This window comes from Vulpes lagopus, chromosome 7 (assembly GCF_018345385.1).
Source record: "Vulpes lagopus strain Blue_001 chromosome 7, ASM1834538v1, whole genome shotgun sequence".
Classification (NCBI taxonomy): domain Eukaryota; kingdom Metazoa; phylum Chordata; class Mammalia; order Carnivora; family Canidae; genus Vulpes; species Vulpes lagopus.
In genome coordinates, this window is record NC_054830.1 from 51,371,730 (window position 1) to 51,393,920 (window position 22,191).

General features: G+C 39.3%; 1 protein-coding gene across 7 annotated transcripts in view; it reads right to left on the reverse strand.

Moving 5' to 3' along the window:
• The window catches only part of VGLL4 (vestigial like family member 4), a 165,068-nt gene that overhangs the window by 74,543 nt on the left and 68,334 nt on the right, over positions 1 to 22,191 (reverse strand). Inside the window, exon 1 of one of the 7 annotated variants that reach the window (XM_041763270.1) lies at positions 10,063 to 10,726. The exons of the other annotated variants lie outside the window; for them this stretch is intronic. Within the exon in view, the coding sequence (XP_041619204.1) occupies positions 10,063 to 10,144 (82 nt within the window). The 5' untranslated portion in view covers positions 10,145 to 10,726. Of the gene's footprint in view, positions 1 to 10,062; positions 10,727 to 22,191 lie in introns of those variants that run through there. 7 annotated transcript variants of the gene reach the window in all.

The following is a 22,191-nucleotide window of genomic DNA, read 5'->3' on the forward strand; positions in this document are numbered from 1 at the left end:
CTAGCTGACTTTATTGTAAGAATGAATACAGTATATAATACACATAACATACAAAAATATACATTAATCACTCTGTATTTTATTATCAATAAGGCTTCCAGTCAACAGTAAGCTATTATTAGTTAAGTTTGGGGGAAATCAGAAGTCATACACATGTTTTCAAGTGCATGGGGGATGGGGGACAGCAGGCAGGTAGGCACCCCTAACTCTTATGTTGTCTGAGGGTCAAAAGTATATATTGTATACGTATTGTATACAATATTGTATATTGATATATCTGCACTACAGGGTGCAAAGGAATAATTAAAAATAGGTAAACAGTAAATAAGACACAGTAAATAAGGGATGGCACTCCGGTAATATTATGTATAAAGGCCAAGAAGGGAACAAGATTAGAAGCAGGGGTCAGTTATGGAGTTATTTTAGGAATAAAGAAGAAAATTGAGGGAGACCTAACTAACTAGAAGAGTTCCTAGAACCTCTTAACTTCTCATTCTGTCCTTTGTTCCTCAGTGACCATTCTTGGCTAGAGCTTCACTTATGCTCTATCCCAAAAGAATATTGCCAGCCCTGGCCTCTTGTCTGAGCTCTAGACCCATATATCTAGTCCTGTAATGTTTAGCTCTTCTTTGAAATTTCAAAGTTCCTTCAAACTCAACATATCCAAAACTAAACTCACGATCTCATCCCAGCACCCAATCCTCTCCCTGCGTTTCCCATCTCAGCAAATGGCCCCGTCCCCTCACCCAGACAAGCTAGAAACCTAGGAGGCACTCTCCATGTCTTCTATGTCCTCTCCCCCATCCTCTGCTCCAGGCTCTCACCATGTCCTGTCAGTCTTCTCCGTAAATATTTCTTAGTTCAACTACTCCTCTCCTTTTCCATGACCACCACCACAATTTAGGTCACCACCATCTCTTGCTTAAACCATCGTAGCATGTTCACATTCTCTCCTATTTCTACATTCTCTCCTTCTTCCCTTCCAATCTGTTCTCAAGCTGCAACCAGTTTGTTTGTTTTGAATGTTTATCAGCTTGCCTTGCTTTTTTATACCCTCCTACCAACACCAGGAGCTCCATAAAGCCCCTGTCGATGTTGCTCACCATATGCTCACCAGCACCTCATTCCCGATAAGAGTGCATACTCAAAAAGTATTTGAGCCAAGGAATGTAAGAAGTTTACAATTTTGGAAGGAGTCCACACCAAGTGGTACTAGGAGATTCAATTAGGTAAGGACTAAAAAGTGTCCACTGAACTTTCCATTAAGATATATATCACTTAGTGGCTTCATCCAGAACAACTTTAGAGTTGTAGGAGCAAAATGAGATGAAATGAGATGCCAGTGGATTGAGGAAAGATTGGGCAGAAGGGAAATAGAAATAAGTTGACCATATTCTTCCAAAAACTTGGATGGCAAAGAAAAAAGTCTAATAGCTGCAATGAGGGTGGGAGCAGGGGCGCAGGTAAGATTTAGAGATGAATTTGGTTTTGTTTTACAGTTGGGAAAGACTTGTGTGCATAAGTAGATGACGAAGATAAAGAACCAGGGGAGGAAGAAGAGGAAATCAGAAACAGATCATACGTAAGTCCCTGAGGCCAGAAAGGCTGGGACCCTTCTACTGGTAAGCACCAATAGAAGAATTAGCCTTTCACTGAGCCTAAGGGAAAGAGAAGAAGGATGAAGTTGGGGGCACCTAGTGGGTTCAGTCAATTGAGCATCTGCCTTCGGCTCAGGTCATGATCTCTGGGTCCTGAGGATCAAGCCCTGCATTGGGCTGTCTGTTTAGCAGGGAGTCTGCTCCTCCCTCTCCCTTTGTGATCTCTCTCATCCTCACTCTCTCTCTCTTTTTTTCTTTTTTTTTTTTTTTTAGAGATTTTATTTTATTCATTCATAGAGAGAGAGAGAGAGAGAGAGAGAGGCAGAGACACAGGCAGAGGGAGAAGCAGGCACCATACAGAGAGCCTGACGTGGGACTCGATCCTGGGTCTCCAGGATCACACCCTGGGCTGCAGGTGGCATTAAACCGCTGTGCCACCGGGGCTGCCCATCCTCACTCTCTCTCAAATAAATAAATAAAAATTTTTTTAAAAAAGGATTTGTATTTGGAAGAGTCTGCAGATGGAAAAAACAAGATGTGGTGGTTCTATTTTCTCCTTAAAGGATACATAAGCTCTCTTCCAGCTCTCTGAGAAGGCCCTCTCCCCCCTGTGTTGAACAAAATACAGAACCAAGCACAGTATGTATGTGTATCACATTTATTGCTGGATACCAAGAGCCACGTTTGATGTCTGCTGTTTGTTCTAGAACTCCACTCCACCTCCCCCCTACCAACATCAGTCATCTTTTACTGGTATATGGCCTCTCAGAGAATAAGGGCTCCCATCGTGATCTCCAGAAAGCAGTGGTAATTGTTCCCAATTTTGAATTCAGTAAAAACGGTGCTAGAAAACTTTTTATGGGTTTTATCCTGAGAATGGCTACTGTTTTTCATTTCTTTTGCTCTCTGCTCAATAGAACTTAGAGCCTGATACAGCTGCTATTGCATATTCCTTTAATTAAGCTGCTCAAAGCCCTCTAATGGGTGATTTTAAAGACTGGCAAAGAGGTCAAAACTTTTCAGCAGGGAAATAAAACAAGAGTTCTCTGTGGGGTCAGCCAATAGTTTATCAATTACTCATCAGAAAAAAAAAAACAATCACTTAAGAGGACACACAGAGTAAGAATGAGAGAAAATGGGTACCTGAAAGAGCTGCTGACATTAAAATAAAATTTTAAATTAATCCCTTGCCACGTTAATAGTGCTGCCACATAATGGAAGACATGTTTGTTTTCAAGGGGGGGGGGGGGATGTCCAGAAATTTGCACTCATCACTCCCTCAACTGTTATCAGGGAAGAAGCACAGGCTCACTCTGTCCAGCTGGATTTGGGGTAGTGTAAACAACTTTGCTAAATTGCTTGGCAGAATGGATCTGCAACAAATCATTAAATTCTGGAATTCACTCTATTAAAATCGAATCATTAGCCAAGAACAATTAACAGGCAACTATTTTCATGCAAAACAGATATAAAATAAAAAATCAGGAGCAATACATATGGATGATTCTTTTTCATTCATAAAGTTAGATGGTGCATAATGCAGACTATTGTTTCAGATCTTTGTTGCCCTCGGACAGCCATCTCTCTACAATGTAGAGTATTGTTTGAATACTGGAACAACTTAAGCTTTTTCTGTGTATCTAAAAGTCCCTGGATTAACATCCAAAGAAATCTGGCACTGTAACAAAGTTGACTTGTAACAAGTCTCAGCCTTTAAGCAAATTGCTTATTAATGCAGAACGAAAGTCGTTGTTCAGATCCTAATTAAGCTATGTATCTCCTCAAGCGTCCCCCACTTTGTACTCTCCAAAACCGTGCAGAAATTCTCACACATACAATTTCCCATTACAGCATGGATGGTAGAAGGCTTTTAACAGGTGAGGTAGACTGTGAACAAAACACAGGCTGAAAAAAAAGTTCAGACCAAAGGGTCACCAGCTATGTTTAGTAGACAGTGAGCAGCAAGTGAATGAGAAGGATGCTGGGGCGTCCACACATATTCCACAGCCAAGATTTCCCACACTTGAAGATAAGCTGGCTTCATATGGAAAAGACATCTCCACTACAAAAAAACCTCATAAGCAAGACACAAAAGAGGGCACAGAAAATAATTTCAGTATAGGGCTCAAAAAAAGAAAAAGGAAAAACAGACAAAACTAAGTTAATTTATTTAGAACTGCACACAGATAGTAAAGGTATAAACAACAGACATGTTACAATTATGATGACCTCTTGGGGAGAGGAGGAATTTGAAAAGAAAAGAACACTTGAAGGAGGTGATTTATTATTTCCTGACCTGGTGGTGATTATAAGGTTGTTCGTTTTTAAACCACACATATGTTTTATGCATGTTTATGTACACATGACATATTTCATAATAAATAATGTTAAGAGACAGAGGGATGACCCCAGACCTAATACACTGCAGAAGAACACAGGCATTCTATATACGTTTAAGAGAATGAATACTGGGTGGGAAAAGGACTGGATTGAGTTTTCTGTGATCATTTACTGATATATTTGTTATGTTTACAGACTTTTTTTAAAAATTTAAAAATTTTTTAAAACTTAAAATTTTATTTATTTTTGTTTGTTTATTTATTTATTTATGAGAGAGAGAGAGAGAGGAACATAGTAGAGGGGAAGGACAGAGGTAGAGGGAGAAGTGGACTCCCCACAGAGCAGGGAGCTTGACATGGGGCTCAATCCTAGGACCCTGGGACCATGACCTCAGCCAAAGGCAGATGGTTAACTGACTAAGCCACCCAGATGCACCTTACAGACTTCTTTGTAAACAAATAAAATAGTAAGAGTTCAGAAAGATCATATAAATTAGCAACAAATTAAAGATAACTTGAAGAATAAATTATCTACTTTATTGAGGGTAAATATGCATTCTTTCAACTAGTAGTAATTCACATTGTTAGGATTTAAACATATTCTGTAATACCCCAATAATGTACCAATCTATACCATTCTTTTAAAAAAGGAGGGGAAAGTGCAGAAAAGAAGGCAAGATAACAAAGCAAACCGATGGAAATGATTCCTTAGAACTTAGCAGAACATGTAACATTCTGGAAAGCAAAAAGAGAACAAATGGAGAAAATAAAATCATTTTCAGTCTGGGGGGTGGGGGTGGGGTGGTTGATAGGAGTTCATTAAGAAATAAAAGAGGGATTGGGCGTCTGGCTGGTTCAGTCAGTGGAGCGTGCAACTCTTGATCTCCAGATTTTAGGTTTGAGCCCCACCTTGAGTGTAGAGTTTACTTAAAAATAAAATCTTAAAAAAAAACAAAAAAAACAAAAAAAACCATGAGGGAGAGGGACTAGTCTGTAGGACAAACTGATGTTGATCAGCAAGGCTAGAGAATACTTCCAATGAGCTCAATATGCAATACAGAAATACCATTTACATGAACAGTCACTGAATAAATGTTCAGATACAGAGATAAAACAGATATAACCAGAAACAATCCCTGGTAAGACTAGTTTTATATATCTGTATACATGCAGACGTGCTAAGTCTGGATCTAATTTCTTCAGACAAAACCAAGTTTTCTGCAACAATTGAGCAGAACAAGGCTATATTGAGAGGCTATATTGAGAGGTTTTGAATCTTCTCACATGCGGGGCGGGGGGGGGGGTGTATCTTATGGTGTGTTTAAAAAAATCCTTACAGCAACAAATCCCAACACCCTAGGAATAGAAGGCCATGCAGACAATAGGGAAGGGAAGGAGGAAGGAAGGAAGAGAAATCTGCCTTCCAAAACAAAGCCATGTGTAGGCTCCAAGAGATAAACAGCCAAGTAAAATAATCCTTCCAGAGGACGGGAGAGAAACAAGGGTGGGGAGCTGGAAGGAAGGAGGATATAATCACACCTTCCCTTCACAAACTGTAATTAGAAGAAATACAAACTGGCCAGATCTCTTGCAGGAGATCTCTTGGGCTCACCTGGGCATGTTTTACTCATCAGGCTCCTCTCGGCCGCCTCCTCCCCCCTTCCCCTCTCCCCCTCTCTGGGCTCCCCCCCCTCCCCTCCCTGCCTCTCCTTCCCCATCCCTCTCTTCCCCTCTCCCCTCCCCTTCTTTACCTCTCTTCTGTCCCTCTCCCTCTCCTCACTCTGGACCCTCTCCTGCAAATAAAATGCTGAAGTAAAATGAATTTCCACAGCAAAACAGTTGCAGATGTTCTACTTCAGAATACATCCCTGGATCAAGAGCTGGTCACTTGATATGCAGGGCTGGGGAACATAGGCGGGCTCAAATGGCTCTGCTCTGTGGCCTTTTCACCTTAATAGTACCCAGTGCTCTAAGTTTCCTGATGCCTCTGAACTCATTAGACAAAGAATGCTAAACTGCTGCTAGTTAGACCGGCAGAAAACAAAAGAAATCCGCCACCCAACCTTGCTCCTAACTCTGGCACAGTCTCACTCAACAACTCATGTGCATTTTCCTTTCAATTCCAGAAAATTAATTTAAGTGTAGCCTGTGATGAAATAAGTGATAATTATGTTCTAAAACAATGAAGAGCTCAAAATGTGAGGAACTTAGAATACTCCTCTCTTAAGCTTTCAGATGATCACAATATGCAATTTATTCTTACTTTCTCCCAATATAAATCGCACTATTAAATTAAAAGGGGAGAATTCTTCTACCAAATTACACACTAATGGCTCTTAACCCATAATTAAAGTATCACTAACAGCAGCTTAAAGCCATAGCCAACCATGAGCACATTTATTAGGACCTATGTTTTCAGCACCACGTAATTATGTAAATATAACCATCAGCCATCTTGAGAAAAATCAATGGTCTAACCAGTTCTCTACTCCCTTGGGAAAACACTCTTTGTGAACTGGCAGTACCCAGGGCCTCCTCCTCTGCACAATCAGAAAAAAAAGTAATGAAAATCTCTAAGTGCCAGAGCAGCAGAGAGAACGAATTCCAACAAGGCTGGTCACCTACAGTTCTCATTACTCTCTTTCCTGACATCACAACAGCCTGGGAACCTAGGCCAGCAACTGGCTTCAAAGCAATGAGGACTCCAGGACAGGCTCACCATGCACTTGTAATCTAAGATGTCATCCCCATGCTGGGAGCTGGGAGGGTCTGCACTACAGAGCACGGTCCCTATCATCAAGGAGCTAATAATTAAGGAGACAAGACATAAAATGATTGTGGAGAGGCAGTAATGCTACAGAAAAAGCAGAGACTAATCGAAACCACTGAGCCCTCACAACAACTCATTTCTGCTACAAACTTTCTGAATAAACTTGAACAATTTAACTCTCTGGGCCTCAGTTTCCCTGGCAAAAAAAAAAAAAGAAAAGTCAAATGTCTAAGATATACCTAAAGCCCTGTACAGCTCTGCAATAATTAGATAAGGAATACAAGATATATATAACAAAGTAGTAAATTATACAATAGTGACTACGCTGCCACTGGAGAGATTTCATGGATTTTTTTTTTTTTTTTTTTTGAGTCAGCTACTTCCTGGGAGCCAAATCAGGCACTGTGTCAGGACGCCAGGATACAGTGGTGATCAAGAAAAAATGCCCTGCCTTCATGAGGCTTCCAATCTACTAGTGGAATATTCTCAGGAATTCACTAGGGAAATTGAAGGCTGAGGTTAGCCTATGACCTTTCCATGGAGATACAGGCAAAATTGGGGTTCAAGTGGGTATAACTTGAACATTCAGTAGGATCATGAGTGATTAGCTGGTAAACTGTTGAGTGTGGTAATAAACCATAAGGTTTTTGAACAGACTCATTAACACAAGCAGAGTTCTACTAATTTGTTCATTACCAATGAAGGTAATTGGTTTCCAGAAATTAGCCAGATTCTTTCTGCCCTTTGCCAATCTTCTCCTTCTCCTATCCAATGGGTCTCACCCCAAACCTATCTGAAGTTAATTTTTTCCTTTATTTTCTTTTTCAATTATGCTTCCAGGCTACTATGGTGAAAGTCAGGTGCCAGAGAGCAGTCACCAAGCAGTGTCCATATTTGAGCCATTTAGAGTCATCTAACTGTAGGACTTTAGGAAGGCCCTGCATGCTACAAAATAATTGGCTAAAAATGATCTATTTGTGTATATGTTGCCACAGAAGCTAAAGAAATGACAGTGCAGACACATGGTTTATTTTGCAGAGTACAGCAGTGTACAATACAAGTAAGGAATTTGGTATAACCTAGAGAATAAGAATAACCATCCGCATCTTAATTTTTAAAACTAAAACCTCAGAAAATTAAATTGCCCCTTATTCTTAAGAGATGTAAAACCTGCCCGTGCCGTAAATGAAATCAAATGCTGCCTACCAACTGTACATTCCATTTTCCAAATAACTTCCCTGGAATGCTGGTGAGCTGCTATGTTTAATATGAATATTTCCAAAGTACTGGATTTAAAGAAATAGCAATGGTTCCAACTTATCTTACCAAAAAAAAAAAAAAAAAAAGTTCCCATCTGAGATTTATGCCCATCCTCAAAACACCCTTTTGAGTTCAGAGCAGATGTGTGCAGTGTTTATACTAAGAAAACCACCAGTACATAAACAACCCACTAAAAACACCACTCAAGTTTTGCTGTGCTTTCTTCATTTCCTGTGTATTTATTTTGGTGTTAATATAACGTTAACTTTCGTAGTAAGGAAAATAGCAGCAGATGTTTAAACCAAACAAACTATAGCAAATCATCCTACATATATACTCAACTTTCAAAATCAAAGTTTCTTCCTCCCCCCAAAAGAGGGAAGCTTCAAGTAGACTACTCTCAAGTATATTACAGACTACAGAACAACAAATCAACCTGGTGGAGCTTTCCATAAGCCTTTCCTCACCACCCCCAACTAAAGACATAAAAAAGTAATGTGGTATCAATTTCCTAGCAATCCCTCTATCCCTCTCTTAAGCGGATCGTTATGTTTTATTTTGTTTTGGTTTGGTTTGAGAATATCATATTACACAATGACAAAGACAAGCCAACAGATATTGCCTTAAGACTTTGTGATTTCTTGATCACTGAAAAAAAGACATTTTTAAAAACTGCAGTATATTAATTTCACAAGAAATGAGCCCAGTCACTCGCTACTTCCACCATCCTGAAGAAGTCTGCCTTTTTAAAAATGAGTGATTTCAGAAGTAATATGATAATTAAAAACAGCAGATTCAAAGAAAGCAATCACCAAAATTCTCATTAGTGGAACAAGCAGGAGTTTAAATATGTATAACTTTTTAGAAAAAAATTTAAGTATGAGATCCTTATCCTGAGTGAAATAAAAAACAGTATGAATGAGATTTTATGTTCCTTGAAGGGGAAAGGGTAAGTTTTCAACTGACTAGGTAACAGGCCTGAAATTTTACATGAAAAATACAAGTTTCATCAATGTTTTCTTTTTCAAAAGAACCATTCAGTTCACTATTAAGGGAAAACATGGAAACTCCTACTGAATCAGAAAGGAGATGTCTCCTCCTCGATTTGTATTTGGTTACAACAAAAAACGCCCCTTCTGCCAAGCTGAATTCCCCCGGAGATGCCTCTCCGGCCACTCAAACCCAGGCCATTTCCACTTTTTCAAATTGCACGTAGATAATGTTCCAACAGATCAAGAAATCGCTTTTTCTCTTCTTCCTACCAACAGAGGCAGCTTGAAATGCTACAAGGCAGTGGGGAAACACCTCATGGTTTAGCAGGAGGTGATAAACAAGAAGAATTCTGAGTAGGTTTCTTTCTTTCTTTCTTTCTTTCTTTCTTTCAATTTAGCTTTCTGGTTAGTGTGTTGTGCAATCACTTCCACAAGGGACCGGAGTGTGGAGGGAACATCCTTCAATGTCAGAACTCTCTAGAGCAGTACAGGAAATGGGAAATCAGACAAAGAGCCAGTCTGTGCTTTGTGACATGGGTGCCCTTCCAGTCCCCCAAACTGAATAGAAAAATTCTTCATTGTTTGGGACAATAGCTCCTGAAAACAAAAACTCACTGTAACTTTCTGTTCCCCTCTACATGAAAACCCAAAGCACTGACTGGAATACAACATGAATACTGTAGATAGTGTATGTTTAAAATAAGTATCAGAGCAGGGGAGGGTGGGGGTGGGGGTGGGGGTGACCAACTCCTTTAACTTTTCCTGATCCTAGAAGTTCTTCCTCTAAAGAGAGCACCAGCAGAAAACAAAGATAATCATATTATCAAGAGTTAAAAATTTTGAAAAGTTAATATGTTGCAAGCAAAAGGGAAACTTTTAACAGTTTATATTTCACTGCCTTCCCTCCCCCACTGTAACCCTGAAAGCTAAGATAGAAACAGCAAACTTTGTATTGAAAATAGTGCATAATAAATACTCGCCTTTCAAAGCACCCTAAAATCCCAAGAAAGAGAACAAAATACACAGAAGGCATTCAGAACCCTAAAGGAGGAGTGGCCTTAACAAAAGCAATAGGAGAGCAATTTCTAGAACAGAACTTCTACCTTCGTAGCACAGAATGCCGATATTGTTGTTCATCTTGTCCAAGTACTGGTAGTTCAACAGGTCCATCTTCATAAATAGCATTTATTGGGCTAGCACAGAAAACCAGCTCTTTGCTTTCCGCCCCCAAAGAGTAGGTTTCAAAAATCAATTATTACTGAGTAGCTCCTGGCTCTTCTCAAACTTCACAAAGACAGCGAGGCCCAGCCTCAGGCGATCAAAACAAAGTATGTAAAAGTAAAAAAAAAAAAAAGAAAAAGAAAAGAAAAGAAAAGAAAAAAAAGAAAGAAAAGAGAAAACAAAAACACGCCACCAAAAAAAATCAAAGTCACACAGAAACCCTTTGAGGGTTTTATTTGTAGACAGTATAGGTTTTGTATCCTCGATCGAGCACTTAAAAACCGTTTCAGAAGTCTTTGCAGGTCTTTCTTCGAAGTAAAAAAGGGGTGAAGACCCCGAAGACCACGAAGCACATTTCCTCGGACAAAGCCACGCTCGCCCTCCTCACAGCCCGCTGCAAGGGAACTGCGCTGACATGCTGGCTATGCTTGGTATGACTCGAATGCGAGCGAGCTTCCTCTCCCCGCCGAGGGCCACGGAGCATGCTCACTGAGCCCCGCAGCTCCTCAAATGTCAGGGATATTTTCTGCACAAGATCAGTCTCTAAATGTATTAAGTGCTTGAAAGAAAGAGAAAGAGGAGGTGGAGAGTCTGAACAGAGGGGCCGGGGCAGAGCTGCTCTGGACAGGAAGCAGCCCTGCCACTGCAAGAACCCTAGGAGGGGAGAGAAAACCCAGGAAGTTTCTTTTTCGGGAGCTGAGTAAAAAAGTTGAAAAAAAAAAAAAAGAGAGAAAGAAAAAAAAAATCCATCATGGAAGCAAACTTCCACAGAATTTAACCTTGGCTGTGTCTTCACCGTGGAGATTCGGGAGCCCATGCTGCTGCGTTTGCCGTGGTACATATACCATGTGTTATTTGGAAGGTTTTTTGTTTCTTTTAAAAATTGGTTTATGATGTCCTTTTACACTCTACACTTCAGGCTGTATGTTTCAATTTTTGATCTGAATGTTCATATAACTTCTCTCCTGCTCCTCAAGACATGAACGGGGCGGAGATGGTATCACTTTTTTACAGCAGAGAAAACTGAGGCTCAGAGGGATTAAATGACTGACCCAGGACCCCAAAATAGTTGGTAAAACTACTTTTAGGGTATTTTTTCCCCTAATAATTTTCCTTAAAGAGAAAAAGGAGGGAAAGAGAGAAAAAAGAGAAAACAGAGAAAGTGGTTTAAGCAAGTAAGACCAAAAGCCTATTTGAAATGACGGGGCATGAGGAGAATAAAGGCATTTTCATTCGGCACATATGAAAGCTGTTTCATCTATTTATTAGGGGCCAGTAGCATGTTGCTATGCTGTTCCTATACTGTTCCTTTAAAACCCTTAAACTGGGGATCCCTGGGTGGCTCAGCGGTTTAGCGCCTGCCTTTGGCCCAGGGCACGATCCTGGAGTCCCGGGATCGAGTCCTACGTCGGGCTCCCAGCATGGAGCCTGCTTCTCCCTCCTCCTGTGTCTCTGCCTCTCTCTCTCTCTCTCTCTCTCTCTCTCTCTCTCTGTCTATCATAAATAAATAAATAAATCTTTAAAAAATAAAAATAAACAAAAAATAAAACCCTTAAACTTCGTATCTCCAGTATCTAGTACAAGTAGGTACCCAAAAGCTGTTTACTGATGAGTACATCACTGAATGTCCAGAGCCTTTAAGCGCACAAAGAGCACACTAGCAAACAGAGGGAGGAAATTGTTTTATCTTTGCAGGCTGTAGCTAGCTTTTGGCACCATAAATTGACTAATAATTCACCACAGGAAGGGTCTGTATATTGATATGAATATATGCTATTTGGAGATTTAGAAAATATCAAGGAGTGTCATACTGTAGATCAAGACCTGAAATTTTAATATTCTACAGAGCTGAATAAATAATTTCAGGGGATTTTTAAAATCCATCAGTAGTTGCATTTTGGATGACAGATGTTCACAGCAAATTGTTCTAATCAAATCTTATTAGAAGATTAACAAAACACCCAATACTACTGCCATCACTGGATAGCAGCAGGTGAAGTAGGCAACAGAAAAATCAAGATTTCACAAGCTTTCATTTATAAGGGTATTTATTAACATTGGGTTACATATTCTAGATAGTAAGTAAGCTGTACAGAAAGATATATATATACATATATATATAGATATATATATACCATCAATTATAATTAAAATAATGGTATTTGGCAGGGAAGGTCAGAAGAAAGCTCTAATAGCATCTACAATACACTAGATTATTGCATTTCAAACAATCTTAATATCTTTAAGCACCACATTCAAATTCAAATGGTAGTTTTGGAGTATAATTACTCTGCTGTTCTTTGACATAAGATCTCAAACAGAAAACAAGATGACTCATTAACATGTCCCTATGGGAGAAAGTTGGCTGCACATAAAAAATCAATGCAGACGTTTAAAAAAATCCTGATGCTGAGGTAGCAGCCCAAACTAACCTGAGGAGGTGGGACCCAGGATCAGTATCATTTTTAAAAGAGTCCCAGGTGATTTTAATAAGCAATCAAGGTTGAAAACCATTGCTTTTATCCAAGAGGGGAAAAAAAATTACCTCCCTTAAGATACTTCATTTTATATACTTATTTTGAGGAAGAAAGAGTTCTCTTTTTAAAAATATAGTGATTTAGGGGCACCTAGGTGGCTCAGTGGTTGAGCATCTACCTTTGGCTCAGGTTGTGATCCCGGGGTCCTGGGATGGAGTCTCACATCGGGCTCCCTGTGAGGAGCCTGCTTCTCCCTCCATCTATGTCTCTGCCTCTCTCTGTGTCTCTCATTAATAAATAAATAAAACCTTTAAATAAAATAAAATAAAGTGACTTAACCATATTCAAACAATATAGTTATAAAAATATGAGTACTTTGTAATTTTCCCTAAATGATGCTATGTCGCTTGGAATGTGGTTCTCAGGGGCACCTGGGTGGCTCAGTCAAGCATTTGCGTTTGGCTCAGGTCATGATCCCAGGGTCCCAGGACTGAGTCCTGCATTGGGATCCCTGCTCAGTGGGGAGCCTGCTCCTCCCTCTCCCACTCCTCCTGCTTGTGCTCTTTCTCTGTCAAATAAATAAAATATTAAAAAAAAAAAAAAAGAATGTGGTTCTTAGTTTCTGAGTGGCAATCATCTGTGTGGACAGTCCTATAGCTCTTGTCTGTCTACCTCTTGTCTGTCCTACCTCACTATCATTTTTCCAGATATATGCTTCAATCCTAACCAAGTCTAGACTTTTTTTTTTTTTTAAGATTTATTTATTTATTCATAGAGACACACAGAGAGAGAGAGAGAGAGGCAGATAGAAAAGCAGGCTACATGCAGGGAGCCTGACATGGGACTCAATCCTGGGACTCGATTCTGAGATTCTGGGATCACGCCCTGGACTGAAGGTGGTGATAAACTGCTGAGCCACCGGGCTGCCCCCAAGTTTAGACTTTAAGAGCAAGGACTACAGGGGCACCTGGTGGCTCAGCAGTTGAGCATCTTCCTTCGGCTCTCATGAAGAAATAAATAAAATCTTAAAAAAAAAAAAAAAAGAAAAGAAAGAAAGAAAGAAAGAAAGAGCAAGGACTATAGCTTCTTCATTTCTTCAAGGTCAGTCTGGCCTAAGCCTGCCGCATTAGGTAGGTCATCAGTGAGTATTTGGTGAATTAAAATCAGTAAGATTAAAACATCTCACAGCAATATTCTCTATCCAGCCTCCTGCCCCAGCACACACTGGAATACCTAGCGTTTTCCAGATTGGTTTCTGTAGACATCTTTTGGGAACCACAAGTCCTCACATTCATCTGGATTCTGAACGCACCTCAAGTTATAGTTGGCGTACTCAGTTTACAAATCTGAATCCTGGAAAATGTCAATGCTTCTCAAGTTCATTCACAGGCTAATGATATATTCATAATTGAAGTACCAACAGGATTGTTTTTAAGAAATGGGAAAGACTATTCTATATTTTATCCACAAAAAAAAAAAAATCAAGTAGGAAATTTACTTTTTTAAAAAACAATGAAGAAATTTGAGCTATCAGATATTTAAAACATAAAGCAAAGAACATTTTGGAGGTAGAAGTGGGTACAGAATAAGTAGCATGATACAAATAATGCAATAAAATTTTTACTGAAAAACTTTAAAAACTGTAATATGTTCAGACTAATCTGGAACAGGGAAACATTTTCTAAGGCTGAAAATACAAAACAAAACAAAAAACCCCTTAAAGAAAGAAAATACAGAGGAAAACATTGAAGACTTTGACTGACTATACAAGTTTTAGGTGTTTGTACATATAAAAACCATAAAACCAAGTAAAAAAACCAAACAGAAGAATATATTTGTAACATTCATTATGGTCAATGAAGGATAAATGTTTCTGATCTATAAAGAACATTTAAAAGTAGAAAGAAATAAAAGAATCTAAATATTTTTTAAAGAATGGAAGAAATGAATGGTCAATATATTTTTGAAAAACTATTCAACTTTATTAATAAAGAAATTCAAATTTTTAGGGCGCCTGAGTGGCTCAGTAGGTTAAGCATCCGATTTCAGCTCAAGTCATGATCCTGGGGTCCTGGAGTCCCCTAACTTGGAGTCCCAAGTTAGACTCCATGCTCAGCAGGAAGCCTGCTTCTCCCTCTCTGTTCACCCCTCCCCCTGCTCTCTCACTCTCTCTCTCTCAAGTGAATAATCTTTAAGAAAAATACAAATTTTTAAAAATTAAGTGATTTTGCATCTGCCAAATTAACTACAACAAAGACCTCTCAATCTTATTAAATGCGCTGGTAAGGTGAGATCCTAGTACAATTTGTGTTCACTGCTAGTGACATGTTAACAGATAATGCCTTTTCTCTTTTTTGTTTTTTAAGAATTTTTTCCATTTATTTGAGAGAGAGAGAGAGAAAGAGAGAGATCAACGAAGGAGCAAGAGAAGCAGACTCACTCCTGAGCAGAGAGCCTGATGCAGAGCTCGCTCCCAAGACCCTGGGATCGTGACCCGCCTCAGCTGAAATCAAGAGTTGGATGCTTGGTGGCGCAGCGGTTTGGCCCCGCCTGCAGCCCAGGGTGTGATCCTGGGGACCCAGGATCGAGTCCCACGTCAGGCTCCCTGCATGGAGCCTGCTTCTCCCTCTGCCTCTCTCTCTCTCTCTCTGTGTCTCTATGAATGAATAAATAAAATCTTTAAAAAAAAAAAAAAGAGTTGGATGCTCAAGGATTGAGCCACCCCCCAGATAATGCCTTTCCACAAAGCAGTCTGGCATTTATATCAAGTTATTTGTAGTGTCAAAAATGTTCATATTCCTTTCCTCACAATAGACTCTACTTCTAGAACTCTGTCTTAAGGAAATATTAAGATTTCATCAAAGAGTTACATGAGGATGCTTACCAACCTTTTACTTATAATGCTGAAAACTTGAAAACTTAAAAGTCCAAAGAGACTGCATTAAAACTACAGTATATTGGAGCACCTGGGTGGCTCAGTCAGGTAAGTGTCTGACTCTTGATTTCAGCTCAGGTCACGATCTCAGGGTCATGAGATCGAGCCCTGCGCTGAGCTCCACACTGAGTGCAGAGCCTGATTCTCTCTCTCTCTCTCTCTCTCTCTCTCTGTCTCTCCCTCTGCCCCTCTCCCCTTCCCCCTACTCAGCTCTCTATCTGTTGCTCTCTAAAAAACAATAACAAAAAACTGCAATATATTAATAACAAAACATTATACAGTTATTATAATTCCTTCAAAAATATTATGACATGAGGAAAGGCTATACTATGTTCTATATGATAATAGTACTACATATGTTAAATGAATATAATCAAAATAGAATATAACAGGGGCACCCTTGGTGGCTTAGTGGTTTAGCGCCACCTTCAGCCCAGGGCATGAACCTGGAGACCCAGGATCGAGTCCCACTTTGGGCTCCCTGCATGGAGCTGGCTTCTCCCTCTGCCTGTGTCTCTGCCTCTCCCTCTCCCTGTGTCTCTCATGAATAAATAAAATGTTTAAAATAAAAATTAAAAAAATAAAAATTAAAAAAATAACAGTAATACATAGTGTACATAGTGTACTACACCAATTTTGCTTCTATACTGAGTATATACACATATATAGGAAAAAAGTTTGCACATGTATTAAAAACACTATAAAGAATACCAAAATAGGGCAGCCCAGGTGGCTCAGCAGTTTAGCACCTGCCTTCGGCCCAGGGTGTGATCCTGGAGACCCAAGATCGAGTCCCATGTCAGGTTCCCTGCATGGAGCCTGCTTCTCCCTCTGCCAGTGTCTCTGCCTCTCTCTCTCTCCCTCTGTGTCTCTCATGAATAAATAAATAAAATCTTTAAATAATAATAATAATAATAATACCAAAGTAACAGTGCCTATATATTTGAGTAGTGGACATTTTTGACATTTTTCTGTATTTCTAATTAACCTACAAAGAGTATATGCCATACATAATCAAGGTGAGGGTGAAGGAGATTCCTCACTTATTAAAAAGCAGGTACATAATGAGAAAATATCCCCTGGTAAGGCATGAACAGTGGACCATATGTATCTTATTTTTAAATACCATAATATATCTTTTTGATTTAGATTTAACAACTAAAGATTCCAAACATTTATTTAGACCTTTGTAAGACTCAAAGATACTTATGATGTTTTTTTTCAAATGTGTCCTAAAGGGACTATAAAGAGAATCTCCCTGTACTTTAAACTTTCAGAGCAGGTGGATATGTATGAACATGCTGTCCTCTATTGTTTACTAATTATTTCACTTATCAGTATCAATTCCCCAAGACCTCTCTTTCTTCTGGAGAAAAAGAAAACAGAGTTTCAGTTCTTGGTATAAACCTCCCCACTGCACACAATAAGTGCTCCATACATGTTCACTATGACAGCATCTCGGCATCTCTGTGGAATAATGACGGCCAAACGATGATAGGACCCCAGGCTGATTACTAGATTCAACTATTCAGTTTGCTAGACGATTGACTACCAATTTAGAACAGAACATCAGAACCGTGACCTGCTTGATAAAAGCTAGAAGATCAAATTCACTCTCCAGACACTTTTTTAAAAACAAAAAGCTCTCATTAGAGCATGTGCAGAGAAGGGAATTTTTTAAGTTAAAAATTTAAATTCCAGTTACTTAAGATACACAGTAATGTTAGTTTCAGGTGTACAATACAGTGATTCAACGCTTCCATACAACACCTGGTGCTCATCACAAGTGTCCCCCTTAACCTCCATCACCTATTTAATCCATCCCCCCACTCACCTGCCCTCTAGTAACCATCAGTCTGTTCTCTGTAGTTGAGACTGTTTCTTGCTTTGCTCCTTCGCTTGTTGTTTTGTTTCTTAAATTCTACACATGAGTGAAATCATACAGTATTTGTCTTTCTCTGACTGATTTTGTTTAGCATTATACTTACTCTCTAGCTCCATCCATGTTGTTGCAAATGGCAAGATTTCATCATTTTTATGGTAGAATAATATTCCACTGTATGTACGTATGTATGTATGTATACACACACACACCATATCTTCTTTATTCATCAGTTGATGAACACTTCAGCTACTTCCACAGTTTGGTTATTGTATATAATGTTGTTATAAACATTGAGGTATATGTATGAAGAAAAGACCTTTTTCTTTTCTTTTTTCCTTCCTTTCTTCCCCCCTCCCTGTCTCTCTTTCTTTCTTTTTTGGCGGGGAGGGTGCAGAGGGAGAGAGAGAGAATCCCAAGCAGGCCCCAACACTGGGCTCAATCTCACAACCCTGGGGTCATGACCTGAGCTGAAATCAAGAGTCAGACGCTTAACTGCCTGAGCCACCCAGACACTCCGAGAAGTGTATATTTTATTTTTTAAAGGTTTTATTTATTTATTCATGAGACACAGAGAGAGAGAGACAGAGGCAGAGACACAGGCAGAGGGAGAAGCAGGCTCCATGCAGGGAGCCCGACATGGGACTCGATCCCGGGACCCCAGGATCACGCCTGGGCTGAAGGCAGTAAACCGCTGAGCCACCCAGGGATCCCAGAGAAGTGAATATTTTAATGTTAAGTCTAACAATAATCTCTTCAAAGACACTGGGAAATATAAATAACCCTACTACGTTATTGAGCTCCTTTAATGGATTGAACTGCTCTCTTTTCCCCAGGATTTTATGTAAGCTAGATACTTAGTTAATGCTTTTAAAGTTTTCTCCTTATCCCACGTTTATCTTTTTTAAATCACTTCAACCTAATATATGAATAATAATCAAAACAGACCTAATCAAAGGAAGAAAGTAAGTTTGACTATACCTTGACCTAAAGTTTTAGTTGAACAAGAAGTTGGCTGTATAACAATATTTAAAAGCATCTCTAGAATCCACTGTCATTTACAGGTACATTCCTCAGTATAATATGAACAATAGCAAGAGTAACAATGATGATGTTCATACAACATTTTCTTGGGCAAGGCACATTTCCTTTTTTATCTAATTATACTAATTACTAAGACAAAGGTTGTAAGAAGGAAAGCACAGAAAAGGGATTAAATGAACATCTAGATTGAGTGTCAAGAAAAAAGACTTAAGAAACCAAACTTTCTTTTCCGTTAAATATTGTTCAGAATGCAAAGTTCTGTGGCTCCTCAAAGCCTAGCTAAAACCCCAACTTCTTCAAGAACCCCATTAGCTAGGATTAATCTCTATAATCTGTATTTTAGATATACTGCACTTGGGGTGCCCACGTGGCTCAGTTGGTTAAGCATCTGCCTTCAGCTCAGGTCATAATCTCAGGGTCCTGGGAACCAACGTGGCACCAGGCTCCCTGCTTAATGGGGAGTCTAATTCTCCCTCTTCCTTTGTCTCACCCCTTCACTGATGTTCTAATAAATAAATAAAATCTGTTTTTAAAAAAACAGATATACTGCACTTAATTCTAAAACAAGGGAGATGGGACACCTGGGTGGCTCAACAGTTGAGCATCTGCTTTCGGCTCAGGGCGTGATTCCGGGTTCCAGGATCGAGTCTCACATCGGGCTCCCTGCATGGAGTCTGCTTCTCCCTCTGCCTGTGTCTCTGCCTCTCTGTGTGTCCCTCATGAATAAATAAATAAAATCTTAAAATATATAAAACAAAGGAGACTATGAGATAATATATGTATCTCTCTCCCACCAGTTTATAAAGACTGCTTTGCACGCAAAGGTCTTCAACAACATGGCTGTTGAACTAAATAAGATACCTAAACCAAATAATTTTCAAATGCTTCCAGTATCAATGAGGTGAACCTACATATCTATCAGGTTTCCTATCTTAACTGTATTTTCTTTCGAGGAAATAATTCCTAAATATATAATAAAATATTGCTTATTTTTCTAACTTGGAGTTGCTCACATATATACTATTTTGCAAACTTTTTTTTTAAGATTTTATTTATTTATTCATGAGAGACACAGAGAAAGAGACAGAGAGAGAGAGAGGCAGAGACACAGGCAGAGGGAGAAGCAGGCCCCACGCAAGGGAGCCTGATGTGGGACTCGATCCCAGGACTCCAGGATCAGGCCTTCGGCTGAAGGCAGGTTCTAAACTGCTGAACCACCTCGGGATCCCTGTCAACTTTTTCACAAAAGTAAATACTAGTGAGCTGTATATCTTGACTTCTTTTTTTTTTTTTTTAAGATTTTATTTATTTACTCATAGACACAGAGAGAGAGAGAGGCAGAGACACAGGCAGAGGGAGAAGCAGGCTCCATGCAGGGAGCCCGACATGGGACTCGATCCGGAGTCTCCAGGGTCACACTCCAGGCTGCAGGCGGCGCCAAACCGCTGCGCCACCGGGGCTGCCCTATCTTGACTTCTTTGTTTATAAAATAGTACCATTTCTAAGTTAAAATATTCAACTTTTTAAAATTATTTATTTATTAGAGAGAGAGAGGAGAAAAAGCGAGAGAGAGAACACAAGCAAGGGAAGGGCAGAGGGAAAGGGAGAAGCAGGCTCCTGGCTGAGGGGGCAGGATTATGACCTGAACTGAAGGCATAGGCCTAACTGCCTGAGCCACCCAGACACCCTTCGACTTCTTTTTTTTTTTTTTTTTATGATTTTATTTTTAAGTAATCTCTACAATCAACATGAAGCTCTTATCAATCCATGACCCGAAGATGGAGAGTCGCATGCTCTACAGACTTGGCCAGCCAGGTTCCCCAAAACACTCTCAACTTCTATTAAGTTTTACTAGATTACTTACTCTAGTGTAGAATTTTAGCACAAATATATGTACTTCAAAAAATAAATAAAAATAAAATGGTGCTTCAAAGATTTAAACTTTCAATACAACAGCGCCCTCTGGGGGTGACTTTTAAAATGTAATGACAATTTTGAGAATGCAAACCCCCACAATTTGGGCCATTTTCACCTGATAGACCTTATATTTCAAACACAATAAACCTGTTAATTTATTTATTTTTAAAAGTCACAGCAAATATATTTCTTTTAAGTAGACTCCACGTTGGCCTGCCATGGAGCCTCACAGCAAATATCTTTCAACAATTACTAAACTTTGTAAAAATTAAAATACTAGCAAAACCAATTCAATTAATATCAAATGATTGAATAGGAAATCTTTACTGACATGAATTTAAGATATTAATAGTATTTTAAAAGTATTATTTTATATCTTATATATATTTTGAAGCATAGTGGATGTACAATACCATATTGGTTTCAGGTGCACTACATAGTGAATCAACATTTATATACGTTACCAAGTGATCGTCGTGACAAATTTAGCTACCATCTCAGGACTGAAGTCTTAAACTGGAATAAATCAGTACTGGGAGAAGGAATTGAATCAATTAGCATTCCCAAGGAAGGAGAAGTCTCTTGCAAAACACCAAACCTTATAAGTTTTACAACTAGTACCTTATATGCTTGACAACACAAATGTTTTGTTGCAAACAGAATTATTATTTTACAGGTTTTCATTACTAAAAATTACTTAGGTTCAGTAAAGCCCATCCAAAGAACTTTCACAAATAAAATATTATTCTGATATTCACATTCTCACAAATCATAATCATCCATAAATGTATTCCTTCAAGGCTGGCTGGAACTGCCTTCCACAATAAAAATCAGAGATGAAATCCAAAGGAGGGAGAATACCAAAATATTTAGCATTTGAAGTGCTAACATCAACTGATAGTCCCACAGTACCACTGCCTTTACAGTACTTCAGTATGCAGCATTTTTCTACCTCCAGAATCTGGAGGGTAGAAATAGATTTTCTACCCATTCCACCAGTTAGGATCCCATCCAGAAAACAGTCCCCACACCAGGTATTTTAAAAGAGAATTTTAGGGGCGCCTGGGTGGCTCAGTAGTTGAGCAGCTGCCTTTGGCTCAGGTGGTGATCCCAGGGTCCTGGGACTGAGTCCCGCATTGGGCTCCCAGCAAAGAGCTTGCTTCTCCCTCTGCCTATGTCTCTGCCTCTATCTCTGTCTCTCTCATGAACAAATAAATAAAATCTTTAAAAAATGATAAAAAAAATAAAAGAGAATTTTAATGCTCCTCTGCCTTGGGCCCCCTTTTGGTCACTACCTGCATAAGGTAACTAATATCCTAACCTTTCACAGCATAAATTAGTTTGATCACTTCATGTAAATAGAATATGTTATGTACTGTGACTGGATTCTTTCACTCAATTTTATGAGTGTTATCCTTCTCTTTTTTTAAAAAAAGATTTTATTTCTTTGAGAGAGAGAACATGCAAGCAGAGGGGCAGAGAGAGAGGGAGAGAAAGAATCTCAAGCAGACTCCCCACTGAGCATGGAGCCCATCAAAGGACTTGATCTCATGACCCTGAGATCATGATCTGAGCTGAAATCAAGAGTTGGATGCTCAACCAACCAAGCCACCAGGCACCCAGTGTGTTACCCTTATTTTTATGCACAGATGAAAAAATCATTCTTTTTCACTGCTGTATAGCATTACATTGCCCTACCAGAGGACACTTCTTTCATTCTATTGTTGATGGGCATTGAGTTAGGCAGTCTCTATTT